The sequence below is a fragment of the Lissotriton helveticus genome, chromosome 1_2 (assembly GCF_964261635.1).
Source record: "Lissotriton helveticus chromosome 1_2, aLisHel1.1, whole genome shotgun sequence".
NCBI lineage: Eukaryota > Metazoa > Chordata > Amphibia > Caudata > Salamandridae > Lissotriton > Lissotriton helveticus.
This window is the reverse complement of record NC_136058.1, coordinates 250677036-250701607: the sequence shown is the minus strand read 5'-3', so window position 1 is coordinate 250701607 and position 24572 is coordinate 250677036. Positions and strand designations below refer to the sequence as shown.

The 24572-nt window shown below is 45.3% G+C and overlaps 1 protein-coding gene across 1 annotated transcript in view; it reads left to right on the top strand.

Moving 5' to 3' along the window:
* The window catches only part of LOC144800484 (vitamin D3 hydroxylase-associated protein-like), a 257769-nt gene that overhangs the window by 201756 nt on the left and 31441 nt on the right, over nt 1-24572 (top strand). Inside the window, exons 11-12 of the mRNA XM_078671683.1 lie at nt 2243-2286; nt 14156-14195. Coding sequence (XP_078527809.1) covers nt 2243-2286; nt 14156-14195 — 84 coding nt within the window. The remainder of the gene's footprint in view (nt 1-2242; nt 2287-14155; nt 14196-24572) is intronic.

Genomic DNA, 24572 nt, shown 5'->3' with positions numbered 1-24572 from the left:
TATAGCGCAAACAAATAAAATTATTACATAAAGATTTAATTTAACTTGATGAAGAGGTGCTGTAAATTACCTAGTCTTTCTTTTCTGGTGTAGATTATTGTCATAAATGAGTAGACAGTAAAAGATGTTTGGAATGATTGAGAACATTTGACTGACTGATTGAATATCCCTAGATATGAACTAGCAGCACACAGATTGGCGCCTGACACTACATCACAGCTAAAGACACCACCAGGAAAAGGTTTGCATAGTGGTCATCCCCAGTCAAACCCTTGTTGCTGGAGCAATGTTTTGTAACTCTGTAGGTCTTGCTAATGAAAGCAACCATATGCCTGATCTTCTCTTTTAATGCTGTCAGCATTCCACCTGTCCTTTAAGGTCCTGCATTGACCCTTTGTTTAATGTGTTAAATTTAGGTCTGGTTGTTGTCATCTGCCCCAAGCAAACCTTCACTGCGTGACTTGACATGTTTTCAACTAAAGTAGAAACAAAACAAGGTGATGGATGGAATGCTTTAATTAATCTTAGCCTCTTGCAGTCATTCGGGCTGCTTTCCAGTACATTTCTTTTTCACCCACCATGCCACCCCAGTTTTAAATCATGCTCGACAGCTGGGTATGGCTTAGTTCAACTAGCTTGGTGAGGCACAGTACAGCCAATCCAATCTTATCACCCATATTCAACAACACTCTTACCTGGGTTTGGATCTGAATATGATTCAGGTATGTGACATGTAGCATAGTCATTGGGCAACATTTTGACACTCAAACATCCTAATAAAATGCCACCATTCTCATATACAGTTAAATGTTTGATGTGATCATAATGAAAAGGCTGGCAAAGACAGAACTCTCTGCTCCTCTTTGTTTTGGAGAAAGTGATTTAGAGGTATGTGGCTATAAGCCTTAATAATTAGAGTTTGAGGGTGTGTGGCTCATTTTTGCTTGGCCCATTATATAACAATGGGGTAAACTATAAATCAATGGGACCTGGGTATGGAATAATACACACAACAATTAGTCCTCACAGATAATTAGGATAAGCTAACTCAATTAACACATCATGTGGCAATACAACTATCCCCCCCATAAATAACAAGAGTGGGGAAAATACAAGGAAGAGTGTAAAAAGGTTACATCACACAAAATACTATAATCAAAATATGAAAAAATGACAACTATATTTGGAATTTACACAATTTACTTAACATTTCTGGAATTAAAGGCTTTAATGGTGTGTGCAAGAACCTGGGTTGCTCTTATCTTACCATCTTGTCCTGTTGAAGAGCAACATTTTAGGTCCTTACTGGCCATTCCCTAGCTTTCATCGTGGAAACATCGACAAAACATTACAACCTGGATGGAATAGATTTTTTACTGCGAGGCAATACCAATCTGAGCAATTGTCTCTATGTAGTGTAACAACATTGTAAGGATATAGGAAGATGCACAGACAGGCTTGATTCTAAATAAAATTTTAATATGCTTTGTTATTTTTTCTTTTTCTATGAACTTATGCACAAGCACTTTTTTTCTGAGCACTCTGCTGCACATCTTTGGAGCAATCTTTGTATTTGATTAATGTATGTATATTGTTGATTCCACATAAGGTTGGACTTTTTTCACATTTGATTGTAGTGTTTTGAGTGATGTGACTATTTACACCATTCCCTCTGCTGGTTCTATATTTATCCCACTCTTGTTTGGGGGGAAGACATAGTTGTATTGCCTTAGGTTATGTTAAGTGAGTTAGCTTATTCTTGTCATCTGTGAGGACCAATTGTGGCATGCATCATTTTTACTTGATACACAAGAAAATGTGCAGAGTTTAACTTTCTGAAAGGTCAAAGTCGCAGTTAGATTCATGATTTCTACACAAGATGAAATCACATGCTAAAACTGGAATTTGATTCATTAAAACTTGTAATTGTGAAAACCTTGAGTGCTTGTGTTCTTTAAGAACTGTATTTGGACTTCCCTACTTGTAGACACAATCAATATATAACATAACTTTTTTCATGTAATCATTTTGGAAATGTAGCCCAATCTTTGCACAGTGTGCACTTTTGTTCCCACACCTTTTTAAAATCCATTAATTTTAGAGTATAAAAAATCAAAAGATAAGGCCTTATCTAAGTACTGTTTTTTCCCAGATTTTTTTTTTACTTTCAGGATATCATTTTAAGCATATATCACTTTAAACCTGTAACTAATATGTATGATAAAACATTGCTTTGTCCTAGTGTCCACGGATTTCCAGAGATCTGAAAGCTTTGTGTGGGAGAAGGTAAGCTTTCCAGGCAGGATCAGATTGATTGTTAAATTCATTCTTTTCAATCATTTAGACCCTGTTCTTGTCTTAGGGAACTCTGGTTAACGACATGAAGAATACTTCTTACCATACCTTGCCTCTTTCAAATGCCGCAGGATACAACATTGGCATTTTGTTTATATTATCACATGTAAAATCATTACAAAGGTGTTTTTCCAATGCTATGTTTTTTTTTCATTGTTAGCAGTTGTCTTTTCTGATTCTTTCCTGCTTAACTCAACATCAAGTACAATACATATTAGGAAGAAATGACAATCCAGTAAAATGTTTGAATCTCTATTACATAACTGTGCTATCTGGTATCAGCTCCACTTTCTATTTTTTTGAGACACCATTGAGGCGGGTAGCCTTCAACATCGGTTGTAAATACAAGCATACCGTACATATTTAACACATTTACTATTTTATATACTTGAAACAAACCATACACTTTTGCAGAATGGTGTTATGAGTAATCTTCTCTTAGAGACCATTAGGAGGGTCTTATCATAGGTAGCCCATCAGTGGGTCAGAGAAGGATTGCCCGCTGCACCCCATTCCTGTTCTCCTGTTTATCAGTTCCCCTGCAGTTCAGCAATCTGGGGGCACATCCAACTCACTTCAATCCCATGGTCTCCCTGGGGAAGTAGGGGGCTATTGTGTTCAGAGCCTCCATATTGGCCCACTTAACCCAATCGTTCCTCCTCACTAATCGTGCCCTCTGGCTTTTCCCAGGACACCATCGCCGCTTGCCATTGCTCAGCAATTGGGTGCTTCCTCATTCCGTTGGCCATTTCCCAGCTTAGTACACTGCCCTCTGCCCCTGCCCTTGTGATGACATCTCTGTTCAAGGTTTCAATCTGGGGCCCCCTTGTTGACTTCCATTCCATCGCTTTTCCGCGCTTGGCGAGTCCTAGTACTAGATTTATCAATCTGTTCTCAAACTTGTGCTTTGGTAGCCGAGGGAAGAGGCCCAGCAAACACACCTGCACCGTGGGGGCCCAATGCGCATTTGATCTTGGCAAGTACACCCTCACAGTATGGGCCCAAACACTGACTGTCCCAAGTCATAAGTCCAAAACCCGTGTCTGGGTGTGTACACCTGGGTCATTGTCGGATTAACCCCCCCTCCCCCCCCATAAGTCTCATTAAGGTGATGAGGCGACATGTAAGGCATGTGTATATAGTTGAATTGGATATATTGGATATACTTTAGGTGCGTGTTCCGAGAAATCTTCAGGGTCTTGCGCCACTCCGTGTAGGTGAGTTCCCTGCCCTCTATTCTTTTCCACTTTGCCCGTAGCCCGCTCAGGGGGCCGAAGGACGCTGTTATTAGTGTGGCATAAAACCATTTAGCCAGGTGTCCCGCTGTGCCGATGGTGAATAAGGCATGCAGCACTAGGTGTGTCTCTGGTTCCTCCCTCCCCCCATCCCACAGCCGAACAAAAGTGTGAATCAGGGCCTTGTATTGCAGAAACTGCCCTGGGGAAAGCCCGCAGCTATCCACCAACTCTTTAAATACATTTTTTATCCAGGTAGCAATCCCGAACATTGTCCAGCCCCGCCTCAGACCAGTGAGCTAGCTGCTCGCTTGTAAATACTGTGAGAGGGTCGCTTTGTGGCAGGCCCACCAGGGGTAACATGGGCGTGTAATTAAGGGGTTGCTATGATTTACTCTGGCACCTTTTTCCAGGCCTGCAAGGCCATACGTTACAGCAATGAGCAGTATGGGGGAGGCATTGTTGGTATCATCAATTTTGCCATCAGTAGAATAGAGCGAAACTCCAGGTTTGCCAGGCATGTGCCTTCCTCGTTTGCCTCCAAAACCAACTACATGACATCAAGACCGTGAGGTTGACAAAGAAGTACAACAGTCAGGGCAGCATAGCCATTTTGGATAGTGAGACCCAGGCCAAGATAAGCAATTGTAGTGTGCGTCAAAAGTGCACACAGTATCGGAGAGAGCACAGTGCCCGATTCAGGTTCCCTTCTTTCAGGTCCTCCATGGAGCGGAAGACATATATTCCCAGGTATTTGAATGAACTCTGGGCCTAGAGTATTTCAGCCATCAAGGCCTCAGGCCTGGGCAACGGACCTGCCACAGGAAATATATATGTCTTGGCTTTGCTGACGCGAAGGCCTGAGAACTGCGCAAAGCCGTCTAGTATTTGCACAGCCGTGACCGTCTCCTCCAAGTAGATCAATAGGTCGTCCGCATACAGGGAGATATTATGTTGTTTTCTCCCTATGTGTAATCCTATACCATTGCATCCCAAGCGGATCCTCTTAGCAAATGGCTCTATCACTAGGGCGAATAGGAGGGGTGAAATGGGGCACCTCTACCGGGTCTCTCGGGAGACCTTATATTGCTTAGAAATTGTTTGGCTCGTTTTAACCCTTGCTGTGGGCAAAGTGTAGAGAAGCCGCACCAACCAAACCCAGTCCTCTCCAAGACCCATATGCAGCATTACGGCAAACAGGTATTTCCAACTAACCGTGTCAAAAGCTTTTTCTAAGTCAATTGACAAAACCGCTGCCTGTTGTTTGGTTGGAGCGTCCGCATGATAGAGGATGGAGTAAATTCTGTGGACGTTATAGGAGGTGCTGCGAGAGGGAATTAATCCATTCTGGTCATGATGGATTGGGGATCTCATGTGAGGGAGTAACCTACCCTCTGACACCTTACTTAAGATTTTAAAGTCTAAATTAAGCATGGAGAGAGGTCTAAAATCCACCACCCTACCATTTGTCACCTTGGGGCATATTACCAAGCTATAGCGATAATTATCGCTATTGCTTGGTTAGAGACAACATTTTACAGCTGAGCTGCGGCGATTTTTATCGCAGATAAACCTTGGTATTACCAAGGTTTATCGCAAATGCGATAAAAAACGGCCGCAATGCAAAAGTCAGCGATATTCATGCATTACCGAGCTAATGCTCTTAGCCATGTTATCCACCTCCCATTGGATAACATGGCTAAAACTGCTCAGGGCAGGTGTTAGCTTTTGGAGATATTCGAATATCTCCAAAAGTTGGTAATAGGAGATAGCGATGTTAGCGACTGTTTCCAGTCGCTAACATCTTGGCACGCCCACTTTGCATGTCATTAGTGATAAATATCACTGACATGCAAAGTGGGGCCCGAGATGGTCGCTATCTCCTACTAGCTGTCGCTAACTGGTGTTAGCGACAGCTAGGTAATAGGGAGATAATTTTATCTCCGCTTTCTTGGCTTTTAAAGCCAAAAAAGCGGAGATAAACCCCCTTGATAATATGCCCCTTTGATCTTTGGAATGGGGATCACGAGTGCAGTTTGGGTGGAATTGAGTAATTCTCTGTGCTCAAATGACTCAGCATACAACCTGGCTAATTGCAGCAATAGCGCATAGGCAAAATGTTGATAAAATTCTGCCAGGAGGCCGTCTGCCCCCGGCGTTTTGCCTGGGAGCCAAGGCCTAGATGGGAGCTTTGATTTCCTTAGTTTATCTGGTCTCCTAACTCTTCCTGTACTAAAGGATCTACAGAGTGGAGCGGTAAGGGGTCTAAAATTCTCTAATGCCAGATGAGTGGACCACTGCCGGAGCTCCATACAGTTTTTCATAGTATGCATGAAAGGAGTCATTAATTGCGTCAGGGCCGTATATTATATCTCCTGTATCTAACCTAAGTTGTGTGATTGGTGCTCCCCACAACCTTGGCTTAATTAACCTAGCTAGTAGTCGACCAGCATTCCCTTCCTCTCTCTGTGCCTAGTCCAGGTATTCCATATGGCTATAACATTTCAGTCGGCCCAGTGCTTCGTTGTAGCTTGCGCGCGTGTCCTGCAAAGTTAAGCGGGATAGTGTCATCAGTTCCCCGAGCGTTATCTAATCTACGTATTTTTCCCTCTAGGTCTAGAATCTCCTGACAGAGTTCCCTGTGTGCCCCAATTGCATGCCCAATGCAGTGGCCCCTTACTACCACCTTGAACGCCCCCCACTCCAATTGAACAGAGGATGCTGTGTGGGAATTAATGGGAAAGTATGTTTCAGTAAGCTTGTGCATCAAAGCTCTAAAAGGGGCGTCCTCCAGTGCCGAAGGTGTTAATTTTCATGAGGGAATCGGGGTTGCCTCCATGTGAGTTAATGCGTCATTAGCAGTGGGCTATGTTGTGACAGTGTACGCCCCAGGTATTCAGTGTGTGTGAGCTGTTGAAGGCCGGTGTGCAGAGGAAGGTGTTGAGTCTAGTGTGTACCTGGTGGACAGGTGAGAAAAAGAACTCCCTGTCTCTATTGTGTTGCAACTTCCAGGTGTCCTCGAGGCCCCAGTGGGATATCCAGTTTCAAAACACTGCTGCCTTGCCAAGCAGTTGCGCTCCCAGCAGCGGGGGATGTGAGTGGTCATTTGCAATATCCGCAACAGAGTTAATGTCTCCCCCCAAGATTATGACCATTTAAGTAGGAAGCCTTTGTGGCTGAAAGGGACTCAAGGAAACCAACCTGAACTTGGTTAGGCGCATGGATATTACCCAATGTCACTTCCTGTCCCACTAATCTCCCTGCGATCAGGGCATACCATCCCTCTGTATCGAGTGACATGTGTGCAGGAGCAAAGGGGGCCCCAGGTTTAATCCAAATAAACACCCGCTTAGCAAAGGCTGAGGAGGTGGTCGAAAAAGACCTGCCCCTTCCACAGTCATCGCAGCTTTCCCGCCTCCTCCTTGTTCGAAAAAGTCTCTTTGAGAAAGGCTATGTGTATATCTCTACACCTCCGGTATAAGTAAACTTTGTACCGCTTAGCAATCAACCCCATCCCTCGTATGTTCCCCGTTAAGAACCATAGGGTGTTGTGTTCGTTTGCCATTTCTGTAGGGCATAACCAATCAGCCACCTCGGAGGATCACCCTTCCTCCCAGTTCCCTTATTCATGCACAACCACCCTCTTCTGCAAAATAAAAAAAATAATCCAACAATTGGACCCCCAACCCCGGGGCAGTCCGAAAATGGTCAGCCGCCCAAACACTATGTGAAACATTACGTACTAGATGAGGCCCAAACCTAGCAAGTCTCTCAGCGGGGTGTGGCAAGATAATGACTTAGTTCATGGTGAACAAACCGTACTTGGAGTGCTGGACCCATGCTACGTAGGCCAGCCTAGGACCTGGATCGTCCGCTAGCAGTTCCTCATCACTCCAGGGATCCGCTATCACCGCAGATCTCCCCCCTCTTTAGATGATCTTGTCGGACGTCGTTGGGGTCACCACTGGCAATTTTACCTGTCACTGCGGGAGGTGCCCAAGTCATTCTCCTTAGTTTCCCTCACGGAGCTGGCCTCAGCCTCTGGGGGATCTTCTGTCCAGCATGTGTGCCACCACAGGCTGTATCGCCTCTGCTTTCTCCTTTTCAGTTTACAATGAGGTAGGTTGTGGTTCCCCGATGGGACCACCTATTGGAGCGTTTCCCAAGCTCCAAGTTGTACTTGTTATAGTCTTAAATCATGTTGGCTTGGGTTGTCGCAGTAATGTGTTTTCCCATCAAGGATAATACGCAAATGGGTGGGAAATGTCAGAGAGTACCAGAGGCCTTCATCTCTCAATACCCCCTTGACTTCCAAAAACGAGGCCCGTTTCCTCTGTATTTCCAGCGTATAATCTGGAAAGATGGAGATTTTGCTGTTGTCCATGATATAAGGGCCGTCAGCACATGCTTTTGGCAATTTATTTATTTATTTATTCAATTTATAGAGCGCACTATCACTTTGCAGGCAATCTGGCGCTAACCAGCTCAAAGGCAGAGATGAGACAGAGAACAGAGACCGGTCAGCTAATTCTTGGGGAATAGCCAGGTGTTTACTAAGCTTGGGCTTAAAACTTCGCTACGCTGACGGAGCATGCAAAGTTTGTACTGTTCGCACTTTGCAAATTGCACGTAGTACAGTACCAAAACTGTGCTTAATACATAGCGTAGCATCTAAATGAACAATATTCACAGATGCTTTGAAAAAGCAATTTTACATGCTTAACCGCAGCTATTTTTGCGCTACGCAGCTTTTTTCAAAAGCCGTGTTACGTGACGAACTCAGTTCGTCATCTGCTACGTGACGAACTCAGTTCGTCATCTGCGTGCAAGAGGCGCAACTGATGCTCGTCATCAGCGCCGAAGGAATTAACAGCTTATAATCAATTCACAACAATAAACTTTTACGATGAAAACACTAGGTAATGAGAGAGCTGATGATTTTGGGGTCCCCCCTAACATAGGGGGAGCACCAAGCAAATGCCTTGAACTCAAAGAGCATAAACAAAAAGCACATTTTGTTGAACTTCAGTGGTGATCCCATCATTTTAGGACCACCCCAAGCACAGTTATGTTAAAAAAACAATCCCAACCAAAGGCCCTGCAAAGCATTATGGGACAAGATTAGCAGTGGCAGTGAATATTATAGTATCCAATATCAAAATAATTCTACAAAGAGCTGCAGTTCCACTGGTCATCCCTAGATGTCCCTCACAAGTCAAATGCAAAGCATTGAAATTATTCTTACATCAAGCTGCAGTTCCACTGGTCGTCCCTAGATGTCCCTCACGAGTCAAATACAAAACCATTGAAATCCTTTCATCAAGCATTTGCATTTGACTCGTGAGGCACATCTAGGGATGACCAGTCAAACTGCAGCTCTTTGTAGAATTCTTTTGATATTGTGTACTATATAATATTCACTGCCCACTGCTAATTTCATCCCATAATGCTTTGCAGGGCCTTTGGTTGGGAATTTTTTTTTGCCAATAACTGTGTTTGGGTTTGTCCTAACAGGATGGGACCACAACTAAATCGTTCAATAAGATGTGCTTTTTTGTTTTCAAGGCATCTGTTTGGTACTCTCCCTAGGTTAGGGAGGATCCCAAAATCATCACATCTCCCACTGCTTGCCAATTTTTCATTTTCTCTATTGTGAAAGTACTATATGCACTTTAGCATGGAAAGATAGAAAAAATTATTTTATCATATCTGGTCATGTACAGGAAGCTTTTTGCAACTATTTTACAACTGTAGCACACTACAGACAAGTACACAGTGTCATCAGCTACGCTACGCAAACTATGTGTACTATGCAAAGTTTAAAGTGTACTACGTGAAGCTAGTGTAGTGCTGCTATGCAAACTACGCCCAGGCTTAGTTTTTACGCGCCTCCTGAAGGGGAGAAGTTCCCTGATTTGCCTGATCTCCCAGGGAAGACTGTTCCACAGTCTAGCGGCTGCCACTCCAAAGGATCTACCCCCTGACCTGACTTTCCTAAATCTAGGCACCTTTACCAGTCTAGCCGAAGACGAGCGAAGCGGTCTAGAAGGGGTGTACCAATCAAATGTTTTACGCAAGATCATAGGACCAATCCCATGAAGGGCTTTAAAGACCAGGCAGAGAGATTTAAAATGCACTCTCTCTCTCAATGGGAGCCAGTGAAGTTTTGCCAGAGCTGCCGAAGCGGAGGACCTTCTAGGCAGCCCTAAAACTAGTCTGGCTGCTGCTGACTGGATCCTTTGTAGTCTATCCAACAGAAAGTTGGGGGAATCCAGCAGGAGAGCGTTGCAGTAGTCAAGCCTACTGAGGATGGTACATCTTGCCCCCTGAGTGCGCGCCTGAGAAGGTAGTAACGGGAACATTTTACAGAGGGACCTAATAATCGTGAAACAGGAAGCTGTTGTTTTTGTCACCTGGGCTTCCAAGGTAAGCTTGCTATCAAACGTGATACCCAGGTTACAGACAGTTTTTTGTGGCCGGACTGAGGTCGAAAATCCTGGAGGCCAGAAATTGCCAGGCAGGAGATAAGGGATCCTGTTTGCAGCACACACGATCACCTCTGTCTTGCCTGCGTTAAATTGTAAGGAATTGGCCTGGAGCCAGCGGGCCGTGTCCTGCAGGCAATTGTGAAATGCCTCCACAGACGTTGAGTCCTCACCATCAAAGGAGAGGATCATCTGAGTATCATCTGCGTAATTCACAATATCAATATTATGAGACTTAATGACCGCAATCAGAGGTTTTAAGTAAATATTAAATAAAATAGGACCGATTGCCGATACCTGAGGTACACCATGTAACACAGTAGAAAAGGCGGATTGGAACGGAGGGAGGGACACTGCATGCTGTCTATCCTGCAGAAAAGAGCGAAACCAACGTAGGGCTCAGCCTCTCACCCCGGCCTCACTAAGTCTCTCGAATAGGATTTTGTGGTTTACCGTATCAAAGGCGGCAGACAGGTCAAGCAGGATCAGAGCTGCTGCCTGCCCCCTGTCTGCCCGCCTCTGAAGCTCGTCCATAACGGTAACCAAGGCAGTCTCCGTCCCGTGAGCCGGCCGAAAGCCAAATTGAGTCTCTTCTAGCCAATTGTGTTTTTCTAGGTGCGTGGAAAGTGATGGCAATAGTACGTTCCACAATTTTAGATGGGAACGGCAGTAGAGAAATTGGTCTGTAGTTTATGGAACATTCAGGGTCAAGAGATGTTTTTTTCAATAAAGGGGACACTAGGGCTTGTTTCCATTGTCTGGGAACAACACCACTCACTAGAGACTGATTACAGATCTGGCGAAGGGTGGGGAAGAGTTCATCCTCATACTCCTTCCAGATCTTATGTGGTACTGGATCCAAGGGTGAACCGGAGGAGATACCCTGTGCCAGGCGACTGAAGTCCTCCACTGATAACGGTAAGAACTCCGACAGAGTTTCAGAGTCCTGCCATCCCTGGCCGTTATCCACACCCTTCGACTCCTCCCTCGCAGGGGCACTCATGCTCCTAACCTCAGAACCGGTATTCCCAGCTGCCAGCTGACCACTTGCAAGATCATCAATGATCCGCTGGATCTTTTCCTGGAAGAAGCTAGCCAAGTCCTCACAAAGTTCTTGAGAATGAGCTATTTCATTCCTGGAGCAGTCAGGGCTGGTGAGACTGTTCAGAATATTAAAGATGCATCTGGAACTATTAGATGCGTTACAAATTGTGGAGGTGAAATAGTCAGCAATAAGACGTCGTTATCCTTAAAATGAAGAAGCCTGACCGCAGACGCCTTCCAGGGGCCAGAGGTCTGGCCGGCACTCAGTGGGCTTTCTCGAGGGTATAGAAAGTTGACAGGCCTTTATGCGCCACCACAGTTCTGTTCCAAGAAGGTCATTAAGTTGTTGCCCTCCACTCCTTCCGTCAGGCCCAGGACTTTGATGTTATTCCTCCTTTTGCGCCCTTCTGCATCTTCAGCTCTCCGCTCCAGCACACACACACTCTGTCCGTGAGGGCCCCCATCTGCGATTCCAGAGATCTCTGTGCTGGTACTATTTCTGTAATGTTGGTCTCTGTTTCTTTCACCCTCTCTGACAGCTTCTTGTGTTTCTCCAGTAGTAGGCGCAGTCCCACCACTATGGTGTTGATGTTTTGATGCAGGGTGGCTTATGAGTCAGAAATGGCCTCCAGTATCTTACTCAGCTGCTGCTACACCGGTTCCTCAGGGGCCATCTGTGATTGTTCCTGGGTACTGTCGTCCTGATCATGTACGGCCCCCACTTGTCAGTCTCTGGGTTCACCCATTATGCTGGGGAATATGCAGATCCGATAAAGCACGCAGGAGAGATTCTTCTGCTGTGGTGCTGCTCTTCAATACTGTGTAGTGCTTGCATGTTTGGCCCAAGCACTGTATCAGCCGGCTGCCAATCCCACCACTTCATCCTTCATCCTTTGGCCCGTTCCGGCTCCAGGCCTCCTTTGTGGCCATTGCTGAAGTAGGTGTGTAAGCCTTCCGCACTACTCTCCTCAAGGGGCTGTCCTCAATCTCTCTTACCCCCAGGGACTAGGGTGCTTCAACTCTTGCTTGTCTATCCCCTCAGGTCTGGGACCAGGATTCTCCCGCTCCTGCATTCGTGACCAAGCCCTAGGCATCCACCTGTGGTGGGCTTCAATTCCAGGTCCAGCAAGGCTCACCAGTTAGCCCCCGCGCCTAGGGGCCCCCTCTGCAGGCAGCTACTCCTGGTGTTCAGTCACTGCCACTAGGTCACGTCCCTACCGCTGACTGGCCTCCTGTTCTGGGGGATCCCGGCTGGGACCCAGGGCCCCATTTCCGGATGGCAGGGGGCTGCTCCCATGCTTATTCTGCAAAGTTCTAACAGGTTGCCTGAGTTACTCACTCCACCAGCGGAGTCAGCGCTGAGCTTCCCAAGCCCTGGTCTGGGCCCCAGTCGTGAGCCCCGCCCTGCTCCTTACCGCCTCAGTGCTTCCAATGTATACCCGCTTCATTCCTGGGATCTCCGCCGCAGTCATTGAACTTGGGCGGGCTCCCAGGTTCTCGCCCATTTCAAGATCGGTTCATCAGCAGGGGGACACTAGGTCCTGACTTTGGCCTCAAAAGCCTCCGTGCTGCTCGTCTCTTGCCGTGGGCCTCCGACATCAATCCGCCATCTTGGGAGCTCCCTGTCTGGACCACCGCTCGGATTTCAGCTATGCTTCAGTTTTTTCGAGTCTAAAGACCTACCAAGACCAGCCCCCCTTCTACATCAGTCTCCTGTCTCGTTTCGGTGCACGCCCAGGTCCCGACTGCCATTGATTTCACCGGATGATCAGTGGGCAGGTGCGGAGCTCCGAGCTCACGTGTTCGCCATCTCAAGCACCCAGGCTACGCCCTTGCATCAAATTTAATTTCTGTAAAGAGCCGGTACAGGAAATTAGAGGTTCTTCAGTGTTTATATATTTATCATGTACAAATTCATATCTGCATTTTTAATGCAAATTAAAAATCTACTACATAGTGTTACAACTGCAGTGACACAAAGAAAGCTTGTGGATTTGGACTATTTACATTGGGTTTCAATCAGAAATAGGATTCATCAATATTTATTGTTTTTGAAAACTACTGTACACTGATAGAATATGCTTATTCTTCTACTCTCTAATCCTTCCTCTTTGAATCAATTCCCTGAACAAATAATGACCACAAGGTTGTGGTCTCACCATGAAGACGAAAGCTACAGCGACACCACACTGAACCACACTACCCATTCTTGTCTGCTCTTTCCCACCACTCATGACGGGATGGGGAGAGTTACCTGCCACACAGACATCAGAAATTTCCTACCACAGAATGTTCTGCCTTTGACATGCTTAAAGTAAGAAACGTTAGTCTGGCTTTCAAGAGGATGAACTTTCCCAACTTCACCCTATTTTGCAAACAAAGTCAAAACATTTTCCATCCCTTGTAAAGGCACTGGCTAGCATATTTTAAAGCTCCAACCTTTTCTTTTCAAAATGTTTTAAAATCATTAATGTTGTCAATCACAGTTTTAGCTCGCAAGTAGGAAGGACTTTCAATCCTTGCTACTTGAGACAAAAACATGGATTTATTGTTTTACTAGATATTGATTTTTAAGTCTGAGATTGCCATATGGGCTGCTCAATTTCTACTTCTCCTGAATACTACTTTTATTCCGTCACATTTAATTAAAATGATTGCTGCCATGTATTGCCTGCATAAAAAGATGGAAAGCCAAGCACTGAGTTATTTTAAGGTATAGATCTCTATTGAATGTGGCATGGCAGGCCCACCAGAAAACCTACTAAATTGTGAAATAGGCACGGCACCTCTTGCTAGTGTAGCAGAGTTTTCCAAAAGACAGTCTCCAGTCAGCTACTGGATATATAATTTCAATATTATTTTTGCACTTCTAAATTACAATTGAAAACAAAGTTACCACCAGTGTCTGTTGATTCAATAAGCCATGATAAATTCCTTTCCTGGAAATAGAATGCACTAGCCAAAGGGGTAGGGGAGAAAAGCAAAAATAATTTGTTCATTCTGTGCATAAAAATGACACCCACTTGTATTTTTTAGATCTGTCAAAAACCTGTGGGAGCAGAATACAGAAACACAGGTGCGTAATCTTTCTTTTAGCTAAAAAAATTAGATACTCCATCATGCGCATTTCTCTTAGGATTACACTACTCTCTACAAGAGAATGATATGTTATACTTTTTAGGGTTGTTTTATTTTGGATAAAGAGTTTTCTATTCTCACTCGTTTTTTTTTACTTAACATGTCTGTCAAATGTGGCAACAACTAGTCCTTGTAACTCTTTAGAAGAAAAGTATTTTACTCTAAAAAGCTTCAATTAAAGAGATATAAATGTTATGATGTTAAACCTAAGAAAAACTTTAATGTCCTAATTATGGATACTAATGCAGCAATAACTCCATCCGGTGCTCTTTATAGATCAGTGTGCCATTCTGAAGCCATTTGGTATGGAAGTCCCTCCATATCTAAGGAGGCACTATCCTCTGTATTGAGCTTTAATGTGTTATGTTATTAATATTTTTGTCATGTGATGTAATTTGTTATTTATTCTGTGATGTAGGGGAAAATGCTAAACTGTTTAGGTTAATGAAGCCCATTATAGTTTTCACATCAAGGTACATTTTTTCTTACAGTCGTGGAAATGTTTTCTGTTTTGCAGATCCCTGCAACAGTAGAATAGCCCATTAGATTGACCTTAGTTCAATAAGTCTGTAGTTTGCCAATAGAGGTTTTTCAGCCTTTAGGTTTATAGAAAGCTATTGTAGACGAATAATAATGACACCTTGGCCTTAGTACAAGGTTCCAGTAGTTATGCCTGGTAACTCTGGGGCATATTATCAAGGGGGTTTATCTCCGCTTTTTTGGCTTTAAAAGCCAAGAAAGCGGAGATAAAATGATCTCCCTATTACCAAGCTGTCGCTAACACCAGTTAGCGACAGCTAGTAGGAGATAGCGACCATCTTGGGCCCCACTTTGCATGTCAGTGATATTTATCACTAATGACATGCAAAGTGGGCGTGCCAAGATGTTAGCGACTGGAAACAGTCGCTAACATCGCTATCTCCTATTACCAACTTTTGGAGATATTCGCGCTAAGCGCGAATATCTCCAAAAGCTAACACCTGCCCCTGAGCAGTTCTTAGCCATGTTATCCAATGGGAGGTGGATAACATGGCTAAGAGCATTAGCTCGATAATGCATGAATATCGCTGACTTTTCAACGATATTCATGCATTTCGGCCGATTTTTATCGCTTAGGAGATAAACCTTGATAATAGCAAGGTTCCTAAGCGATAAAAATAGGCGATGCTTAGCGATACTTAGCGATAAAAAAATTGTCTCTAACCCTACTTAGCAATAAATATCGCTATTTGTTGATAATATGCCCCCCTCTGTCCCTCTGAAGCTACTGATACTGGGCTTCATTTACTCCGGATGGAGAGGACGCAAGTTATCAGTTATTTACTGTGGGACCACCAGGGTCCTCTAAAGATGGAGAAAATGCTGTAGAAATTTCAGTAGAGATTCCATAGCTTTTCGTTTTACTCAGCATTTCACCCCGGGACTCCACCTCCTATTAGCAGGAGTGCAATGCTCTGGATTTGTAGAGTACCAATTGTATTGTAATCATGATATCCCCGGTATCTGTTATCATCCAAATTGGGATTACTAGTAAACTAATAGGAAGGCCCTAATGTTTCAGCTTGTGAAGACAATTCACTCTGTCGTATGTACAGTACATAGTAGATGTTAGTATTAAAATGTTTCTGTTCTGTAGACTCTACCTTTCTGTTACTCATAATTTCTATATCTGCACCCGGGAAAGTCAAGATCAGGATCAAGCAGTCACTATTGTAATATGAACCTGCAGTAATAATTTACATTTTTAATGATTAATCATCCTTAGCCAAAGGGAAGAGCATCCCGAGGGAGTTATTGACTGTGGGAGTCACAGGACACAAGGATTATGTTGCTATTGTTATTGTCAATGTAACCCTAAATTGGCTTTAAAATGGTATATATTTTGGTATAGGGTTACAACAAGCGTACCTCTTTGATATATTTGGTGATTTGTCCTATTGAAGTGCGTTCTTTGTAGCACATTCCTGGTTAGGGGTCGTAGAAAGGTGCATTTAGAAGGGGTGATAACAGATTTTAGTTATAACATATATCATTTTCTGGTAGCGTCATGCTAATTTTTGAAATTGCGATGAGCTCTAAGATAATTTCACCTTCTGAGAAATGGGGATCCTGTCCGAGATGTTATGATCTTTGGACAGAAAACTATTTTTCTCATGGTTTTCTCATGAAAAATTTGGTTAAAGGTCCAAAAGGTAAAATGAGAATTTCATTTTATAAAATCACACATTTTTCTCATCCATGGGGGACCCAATTTGACCTATGGAGTAAAACATACTTGCAACAGCAGCATCAGTCTGTCAGTTGATTCCCCAGTGTTATACTGTATTTTCACCACAGAATTCTAATGAACAACTACTACACGGCTAGCATTCTATGGGGCATATTACCAAGCAATAGCAATAATTATCGCTCTTGCTTGGTTAGAGGCAAAAATTTACCGCTAAGCTGCGGCAATTTTTATCGCAAATAAACCTTGGTATTACCAAGGTTTATCGCAAATGCGATAAAAATCTGCCGCAATGCATGAATATCGCTGAAAAGTCAGCGATATTCATGCATTACCGAGCTAATGCTCTTAGCTATGTTATCCACCTCCCATTGGATAACATGGCTAAGAACTGCTCAGGGCAGGTGTTAGCTTTTGGAGATATTCGCGCTTAGCGCGAATATCTCCATAAGTTGGTCGTTTGAACAAGGTGGTGGCAGTGCCTTGCGATATCGCTCGGGAAGAGGCGAGCAGACTGCGAGTGATTCTCTTCTGCTCTCCCACTCTGCGCAGTATAGTCTCATTAGCCTTTTTTAACCCTTTTAAAAATGAATAAGCTTTTTATCACCCAATTGATTTAATAATTGTGTTGTGCTGTTCATTAATTGCAAAGCTTTTTAAAATTACTTGTGTGCTGCTTCTCGGTCCCCCTGTGCCCCGGTCCACCGCGGCTTGCCTGTGCCGATTGTGTGGAGGGACAGGTCGGGCGCCATCTTGGAAAGCCCGGACCCCTACTGGACTCGAGTTAGCGGTCCAGCTCGGGGAGGGGCGTGGGCCTCAAATAGCGATGCCCCCTAGAACGCGCAGCGGTCTCGCGCAGCGGGCGCGCCACCGTCGCGCCGAAGGAGCGCCAAAGGAGGGCCCGTCTGTGCCCGTCCGTGCCGTGCCTCGGACGGGCCCAGGGCCTGCCATCCTGTCCCTCTTTCTCAAGGTCAACCCGGGCCTCATAGGATTACTTATTCTCGGGGTGATCTTTTAAAGTTGTTTTCCCCCTTACAAGGCGGCTGTTCGCGGATGCGACCAGACTGTGTCATGGCAATGTGTCCAAAGTGCAGCTTTCTCCCTCAATCTTCCCTATCCTCGCGCTTAGCTGCGGGCCCAGGCCATACAATTATTAGGGCTGGCCTAATTAATGCCAGATCTATGGTGAACCATACAGATGACATTTTCGATGTACTGGCGGATGGTCAACTCGAGCTCCTTTTTATCACAGAGACGTGGCTCACTGATTCGTGTGCCCCGTCCATCGAACTTGCTGTGCCCAGAGGCTTTAAAATTGCTAGAGCGGACAGACCTCTAGGTAGAGGGGGGGGGGGCTGGCGGTGATCTTTAAGGAAGAGTGGCATTTTTCCTATGAGCAATTAGCGGCGGGGGTAGAAGGCGAAGTTCTTCTTTTTCCCCTCTTCATTAATCCCCACTTTACTTTGGGGGGTCTCTGATCTATAGGCCCCCAGGTCACGCCAGCCACTTCATTGAGACGCTGGTGGATTGTATAATGCCACGGGCCTTGAGCTATCCCAAATTCCTTCTGGTCGGTGATTTCAACATTTATGTAGATGTCACTGATTCTGTGGAAACGCGCAGATTGGGGGAAGTTTTGGATATGTCACAGCTCAAACAATGGGTGATGTCTCCGACTCATATCGGAGGCCATCTCTTAGACATAGTGTGTTCCAATTTTCCCATTACGGGACTAGGCGTAGAAAAGGTTTCCTGGTCGGATCATGCCCTCGTTAGATTCTCTTGGGAAGTGGAAAACGTAGGCAGATCAGGCCTGGCGCTCCCCGTTAGCCATCCACAGAAAATCAGCCTGGCTGTGTTTGGCCAGGAATTATTAAAAACTTACACGAAACTCACCCCTGAGCTGAATAAAGCGGTTGATGATTTTAATGGGAGAGTGCTGCAGGCAGCGGAGGCGTCCATTAAACACGCCACGGTACCTCGGTTGCGACACAGCCCCTCTCAGCCCTGGTTTTCACCAGAGCTGAGGGAGTTAAAACTGGGTTGTAAAAAGCTTGAACGAGTTTGGAGGCGTGGGTATGGTTCTGACGCAAAGGCTGCCCTGCGCACGGCCCAAAAAAACTATCATGCCGCTATCAAAACTGCCAAAGGGCTTTATTATGCGGGGAGAATTGCTAAAGCGGAAAATAACAGCAGAGAAATTTTTTCCATTGTTAAAAGTTTCGTATCCCCAGCTGCAGAAGCCACCATGCTCCCATCTTCTGCGGAATGGTGCGAAGATTTGTCTAATTTCTTCATAGACAAAATAGCTAAGATTCAGCAGGACCTGCTCTCTGCGCTACCGGCTGATAGTGTGGGGAGTGGCTCCTCTAGTAGGCTATACCATTCTGATACCCAGCAGCTCACTAACTTCTCGTTGGTGGCTGACTGTGATATCTTGCCTCTTCTCCGGTCCCTTAAATCGGGCTCTCCCTCCGATCCCTGCCCTGCCCGGGTACTTTCGGAGGTGGCCAGTATTGTCTGTGGGGATGTTACCCAGATTGTGAATCTTTCTCTCTCGTCGGCTGTGGTCCCTGTTAAATGGAAGCAGGCAAAGCTACTGCCGCTTCTGAAGAAACCAGGCCTTGATGCTACTGTTCCCGGAAACTACCGGCCTATTTCCCTTTTGCCTGCTCTAGCCAAAATTTGTGAGAAAGTAGTCTTCCGCCTATTGGAAAGTTTTGTGGAAACCTCGAATGCTCTACATCCAGCCCAGTCAGGCTTTAGGGTGGCCTACTGTACGGAGACGGCGCTGGTAGAGATAACGGAGTCAATTCGGGAGTGTCTAGATGGGGGCGGCAGAGCGGTCCTGATCTTATTGGATCTCTCTGCCGCCTTCGACACTGTTCCCCATGAGCTCCTTACCGCCAGGCTATCAACAATCGGCATTGGTGGCGGTGTCCTTGCCTGGTTATCCTCGTTTCTCTCTGACAGGACACAACAGGTCTGGATGCCGCCTCATGCCTCTGAGCCCAGACCGCTCCTTACTGGGGTCCCACAGGGATCTACTCTTAGCCCCCTACTGTTCAACATTTACATCACTCCCCTGATTTATCTAGCGGAACAGTATGGGGCTAAGATCATAGGGTATGCTGATGATACACAGCTGCTCTTTACCTGGCCAGACGATCATCTGGACACTGCAACGGTCCAGCTCTGCCTATGAGCAGTCTTTCTCTGGCTAACCTTGGCTCAGTTAAAATGTAATGAGGATAAATCAGAGGTCCTCTTTTTTGGTTCCTTTCCTCTCAGCTTCAGGAACTCATTGTGGCCCCCGAATATTCCCTGTCCTAAGGCAATGGGTGGCCCTGCGAAAAATCTTGGGATCTGGTTTGGGGAGGATCTAAGATTTGAGGACCATATCAAAAAGCTAACCGGGACTTGCTTTGCTATTTTAAGAATGCTTAGAAAATTTCTTCCACTGCTTCCTAGAGAGGCTAGGGAGACTGTTGCCCGAGCACTCATTTTAGCAAGGCTAGACTATGCGAACGCTTTGTTCTGCGGCATTCCTGCTTACTTGGGTAAGCGTCTGTCAGTGATTCAGAATGCCGCTGTTTGCCTCCTTTTTAATGTTCCGAGATGGAAGAGCGTTCGGTCGCATATGTCTAACTTCCACTGGCTCCCAGTACCACAACGCATTCTCTTTAAAGCTCTAGTACTCTCATTTAGAGCCACTCACAACCAAGGTCCGGTCTATCTGAGGAAGAGATTTTCCCTCTATGCCCCTACAAGTGTACTTAGGTCATCTTCATTGTTTAAAATGACACTTCCCCGGTTCAAACGAACCAGGTTAGGTGGCCAATCCATTCCAGTAGTAGCGGCTCGAGCATGGAACGCCCTTCCCTTTCATCTGCGCTCCAGCCAATGTGTAGCCCAGTTCAAGAAAAATTTAAAAACTCATCTGTTTAGAAGTGTGACATAAGCTGATCCTTGTATGTTTCCCTTTTGCTCCTTCCGATCGCGCCAGGATACTCCCAAGTAACAGTGCGCGTTACAAAACAATTTATACATACAATAGGGGATAGCGATGTTAGCGACTGTTTCCAGTCGCTAACATCTTGGCACGTCCACTTTGCATGTAATTAGTGATAAATATCACTGAAAAGTGGGGCCCAAGATGGTCGCTATCTCCTACTAGCTGTCGAGCTAGGTAATAGGGAGATAATTTTATCTCCGCTTTCTTGGCTTTTAAAGCCAAAAAAGCGGAGATAAACCCCCTTGATAATATGCCCCATATATTCGTGGCAAAAGTGAGCTTCTTCTGGAGTTCATGTTGCTGGAATTGGAGCTGTAAACCTGTAAGTATTTCCTTTTAAGTAGACTGTGGTAATTGAATAACACGAGGAGTTTCATTTTGTCATAGACGTTTTGGTTAGTACTCCAGAAAGCTAACATTTTATGTAGATTCTCAAATGTCTTCCTCATCAACGTGATTAAAAAAAGCCTGGAATGCTGAGTGGATAATGTGCTCCAATAGAAGCAGCATTCTGATGGTTGATTCCCCAGTGCACTATTCCAGCTTAATTGTCAAACTTGGCATACTTAGCGTGGTTTCCCTTGAAATTTGCTTCCTGACCTTCTGTTTTGCTGATTTCATTTTTGCTGGCTTTAGGACTCTGGGCATTTTACCAGTGCTAAAGTGCATATGCTCTTTACCTAAAACATGGTAACACTGGCCAATTTATTTGTAAGTCTGTAGTGCATTATATGTGCCCGTAGCCTGTAAATCAAATGCTACTAGTGTGGTTGCCCCACTGATTGTGCCATCCACTTAAGTAGCCTTTAAACACGTCTTAGGCCTGCCATTGCAGAACATGTATGTGTAGTTTTAATCAGCCAAGTCGACCTGGCAAGTTAATCCTCATGTCAGGGCCAAACCTTCCTTTTTGAAACATATAAGTCACCCCTAAGATAGGCCCTGGGCAGCCCTAAGAGCAGGGTGCAGTGTATTTAAAAGGTTGGACATTTACTGTTTAGTTTTACATGTTCAGGTATTGACGAACTATTAAATTCCTTTTTCACTACTGCAAAGCCTATCTCTCCCATAGGTAAACATTGGGATTGCCTCGTTTAATTTTATAAGTGTAATATCCAATTGGGAAAAGAGAGACATTTCAGGTTTCGTGACTCTGGACTCATAATCTAAATTCACAACTTATGGTAAAGTTGAATTTTAAGTAGCAAGTCTTAAAATTCCACTTTTAAGAAAATTGGCATTATCTTACTTTAACCATTCTGTGCCTCTTCGTGTCTCTGAAGACACGCCTGGAATGGGTGACAGCTGTTCTTTGTTCATTCCCTCTAGACAGCCACACACATAGGGAGCTTAAGCGTGCAGGATTGCCATTAACTTCCTGACGGGTCATCTTGGAACGGATAGGAGGGATGAGCTGACACTTACACCTGAATTGGCTGTGCCTGTCCCCACACAAATAATTTATACCCCCCTGTAGTGAGTCTGGTGCCAAGGCTGGAAGGGTAGCAGTTTTGTGCACTTCAAAGACCTCTCTTTGTAGTCTCTCTCTCCCACTTCAAAGGCACAAGTGGGTATAAGCACTGGTCCTTAAACACTACCACTCCAGTACACTGCTGGGCCTGAAGACATTCTGCCAAGAAGGACTGCTGTGCTGCTGAAAGGACTGTCACTCTGCTGGAGTCCTGCTTTGCTGTACCTGTCCTGCTGCCTGCTGCCCTCCTTGCCTGGGAGTGAGAAGGACTGGACATGCATCTCTACATCCCCAGAACCTAGGTGACTACGAGGGCTTGCCAACATTTTTGAAGTCTCAGGGATATTAAAGAGTTCAATCAACTGTGCTGTAACTTCTGGATTCTGTCAACTGTTATTTACCCTGCCAAGTGGTGCCAATCTAGACCTGGGCCCTTTGAATTGAGTTTGCTGAGTTTTGGCTGCAACATCAACTCAACGATACAAAAGGGGATGATGGACGGAGCGTTTGAACAAATCAAACACTCACCCCCAGTCAACTGATCTGGGTTTAATCCATCACCATTCTTTAGTTCACTCAGCCACCCCAGTTCAGACATGGCTATATGCAAATCAGTCTGACCCTGTGCCTTATGGGAACAGTCCAGCCCGAACTGCCAAGCCATGTCTTCCCTGGACCGGAAACAAGCATCCTGGGACCGGTTTCGGATTCATAATCCTCATCAGCCAGGCTATCTTGAATCCAGTGGCCAAGTGAACAAGGGACTCACGTCTGAGTATACCCTGCCACACTTAGGGCGAACAAAGCGATACAAAAGGGGATGATGGACGGAGCGTTTGAACAAATCAAACACTCACCCCCAGTCAACTGATCTGGGTTTAATCCATCACCATTCTTTAGTTCACTCAGCCACCCCAGTTCAGACATGGCTATATGCAAATCAGTCTGACCATGTGCCTTATGGGAACAGTCCAGCCCGAACTGCCAAGCCATGTCTTCCCTGGACCGGAAACAAGCATCCTGGGACTGGTTTCGGATTCATAATCCTCATCAGCCAGGCTATCTTGAATCCAGTGGCCAAGTGAACAAGGGACTCACGTCTGAGTATACCCTGCCACACTTAGGGCGAACAAAGCGATACAAAAGGGGATGATGGACGGAGCGTTTGAACAAATCAAACATCACCCCAGTCAACTGATCTGGGTTTAATCTATCACCATTCTTTAGTTCACTCAGCCACCCCAGTTCAGACCCATGGCTATATGCAAATCAGTCTGACCCTGTGCCTTATGGGAACAGTCCAGCCCGAACTGCCAAGCCATGTCTTCCCTGGACCGGAAACAAGCATCCTGGGACCGGTTTCGGATTCATAATCCTCATCAGCCAGGCTATCTTGAATCCAGTGGCCAAGTGAACAAGGAACTCACGTCTGAGTATACCCTGCCACACTTAGGGCAAACAAAGCGATACAAAAGGGGATGATGGACGGAGCGTTTGAACAAATCAAACACTCACCCCCAGTCAACTGATCTGGGTTTAATCCATCTCCATTCTTTAGTTCACTCAGCCACCCCAGTTCAGACATGGCTATATGCAAATCAGTCTGACCCTGTGCCTTATGGGAACAGTCCAGCCCGAACTGCCAAGCCATGTCTTCCCTGGACCGGAAACAAGCATCCTGGGACTGGTTTCGGATTCATAATCCTCATCAGCCAGGCTATCTTGAATCCAGTGGCCAAGTGAACAAGGGACTCACGTCTGAGTATACCCTGCCACACTTAGGGCGAACAAAGCGATACAAAAGGGGATGATGGACGGAGCGTTTGAACAAATCAAACACTCACCCCCAGTCAACTGATCTGGGTTTAATCCATCACCATTCTTTAGTTCACTCAGCCACCCCAGTTCAGACACGGCTATATGCAAATCAGTCTGACCCTGTGCCTTATGGGAATAGTCCAGCCCGAACTGCCAACATCAACTCATCCAGCACCGACGCATTGCCTCCTTCGAGGAAATCACATTATCGACTGCGGGGCTCGATGACAACACATCACCAACATCACAAGGAAGCTACCAATGATGCATCATGGATTGCGTGCTTCGGAACTGATGCATCGCCTACATCCAGCCTGATTGACGATGAAGCATCGCCTCTTCTGCTCCTCGCATCCCGCCCGCCGAAGTGGCAACCAAGGTACTTTTTCAACAGTACAAGGTTGGTCCCTGTATCCAACTCATGCTTCATTGTGGTCGGCCTGGAATGTTTGGAATAAGCCTGGTCAAGTACGACCAGATGTCCCTGGTTGGAGCTTTATGCTTTTAAGCACAACATTTCAGTTTTTAAAAATTCATTACTCTGGTTCTACTTATTGGAGTTTTGTTGTTTTGATCTAGGTTTGTTCATTAATTTAAGCTCTAGTTTCCTCACCTGGTGTGGATTGGATTATTTTGTGTGTGTTGTTTTCACTGTGTTACTGTTTTAAGTGTTAAATAAATGCTTACACGTTGCCTCCTAAGTGAAGACTAACTGCTCTGTGCCATGCTACCAGAGGGTGAGCACAGGCTAATTTGAGGTGGCCATCTGACTTAACACAACTAG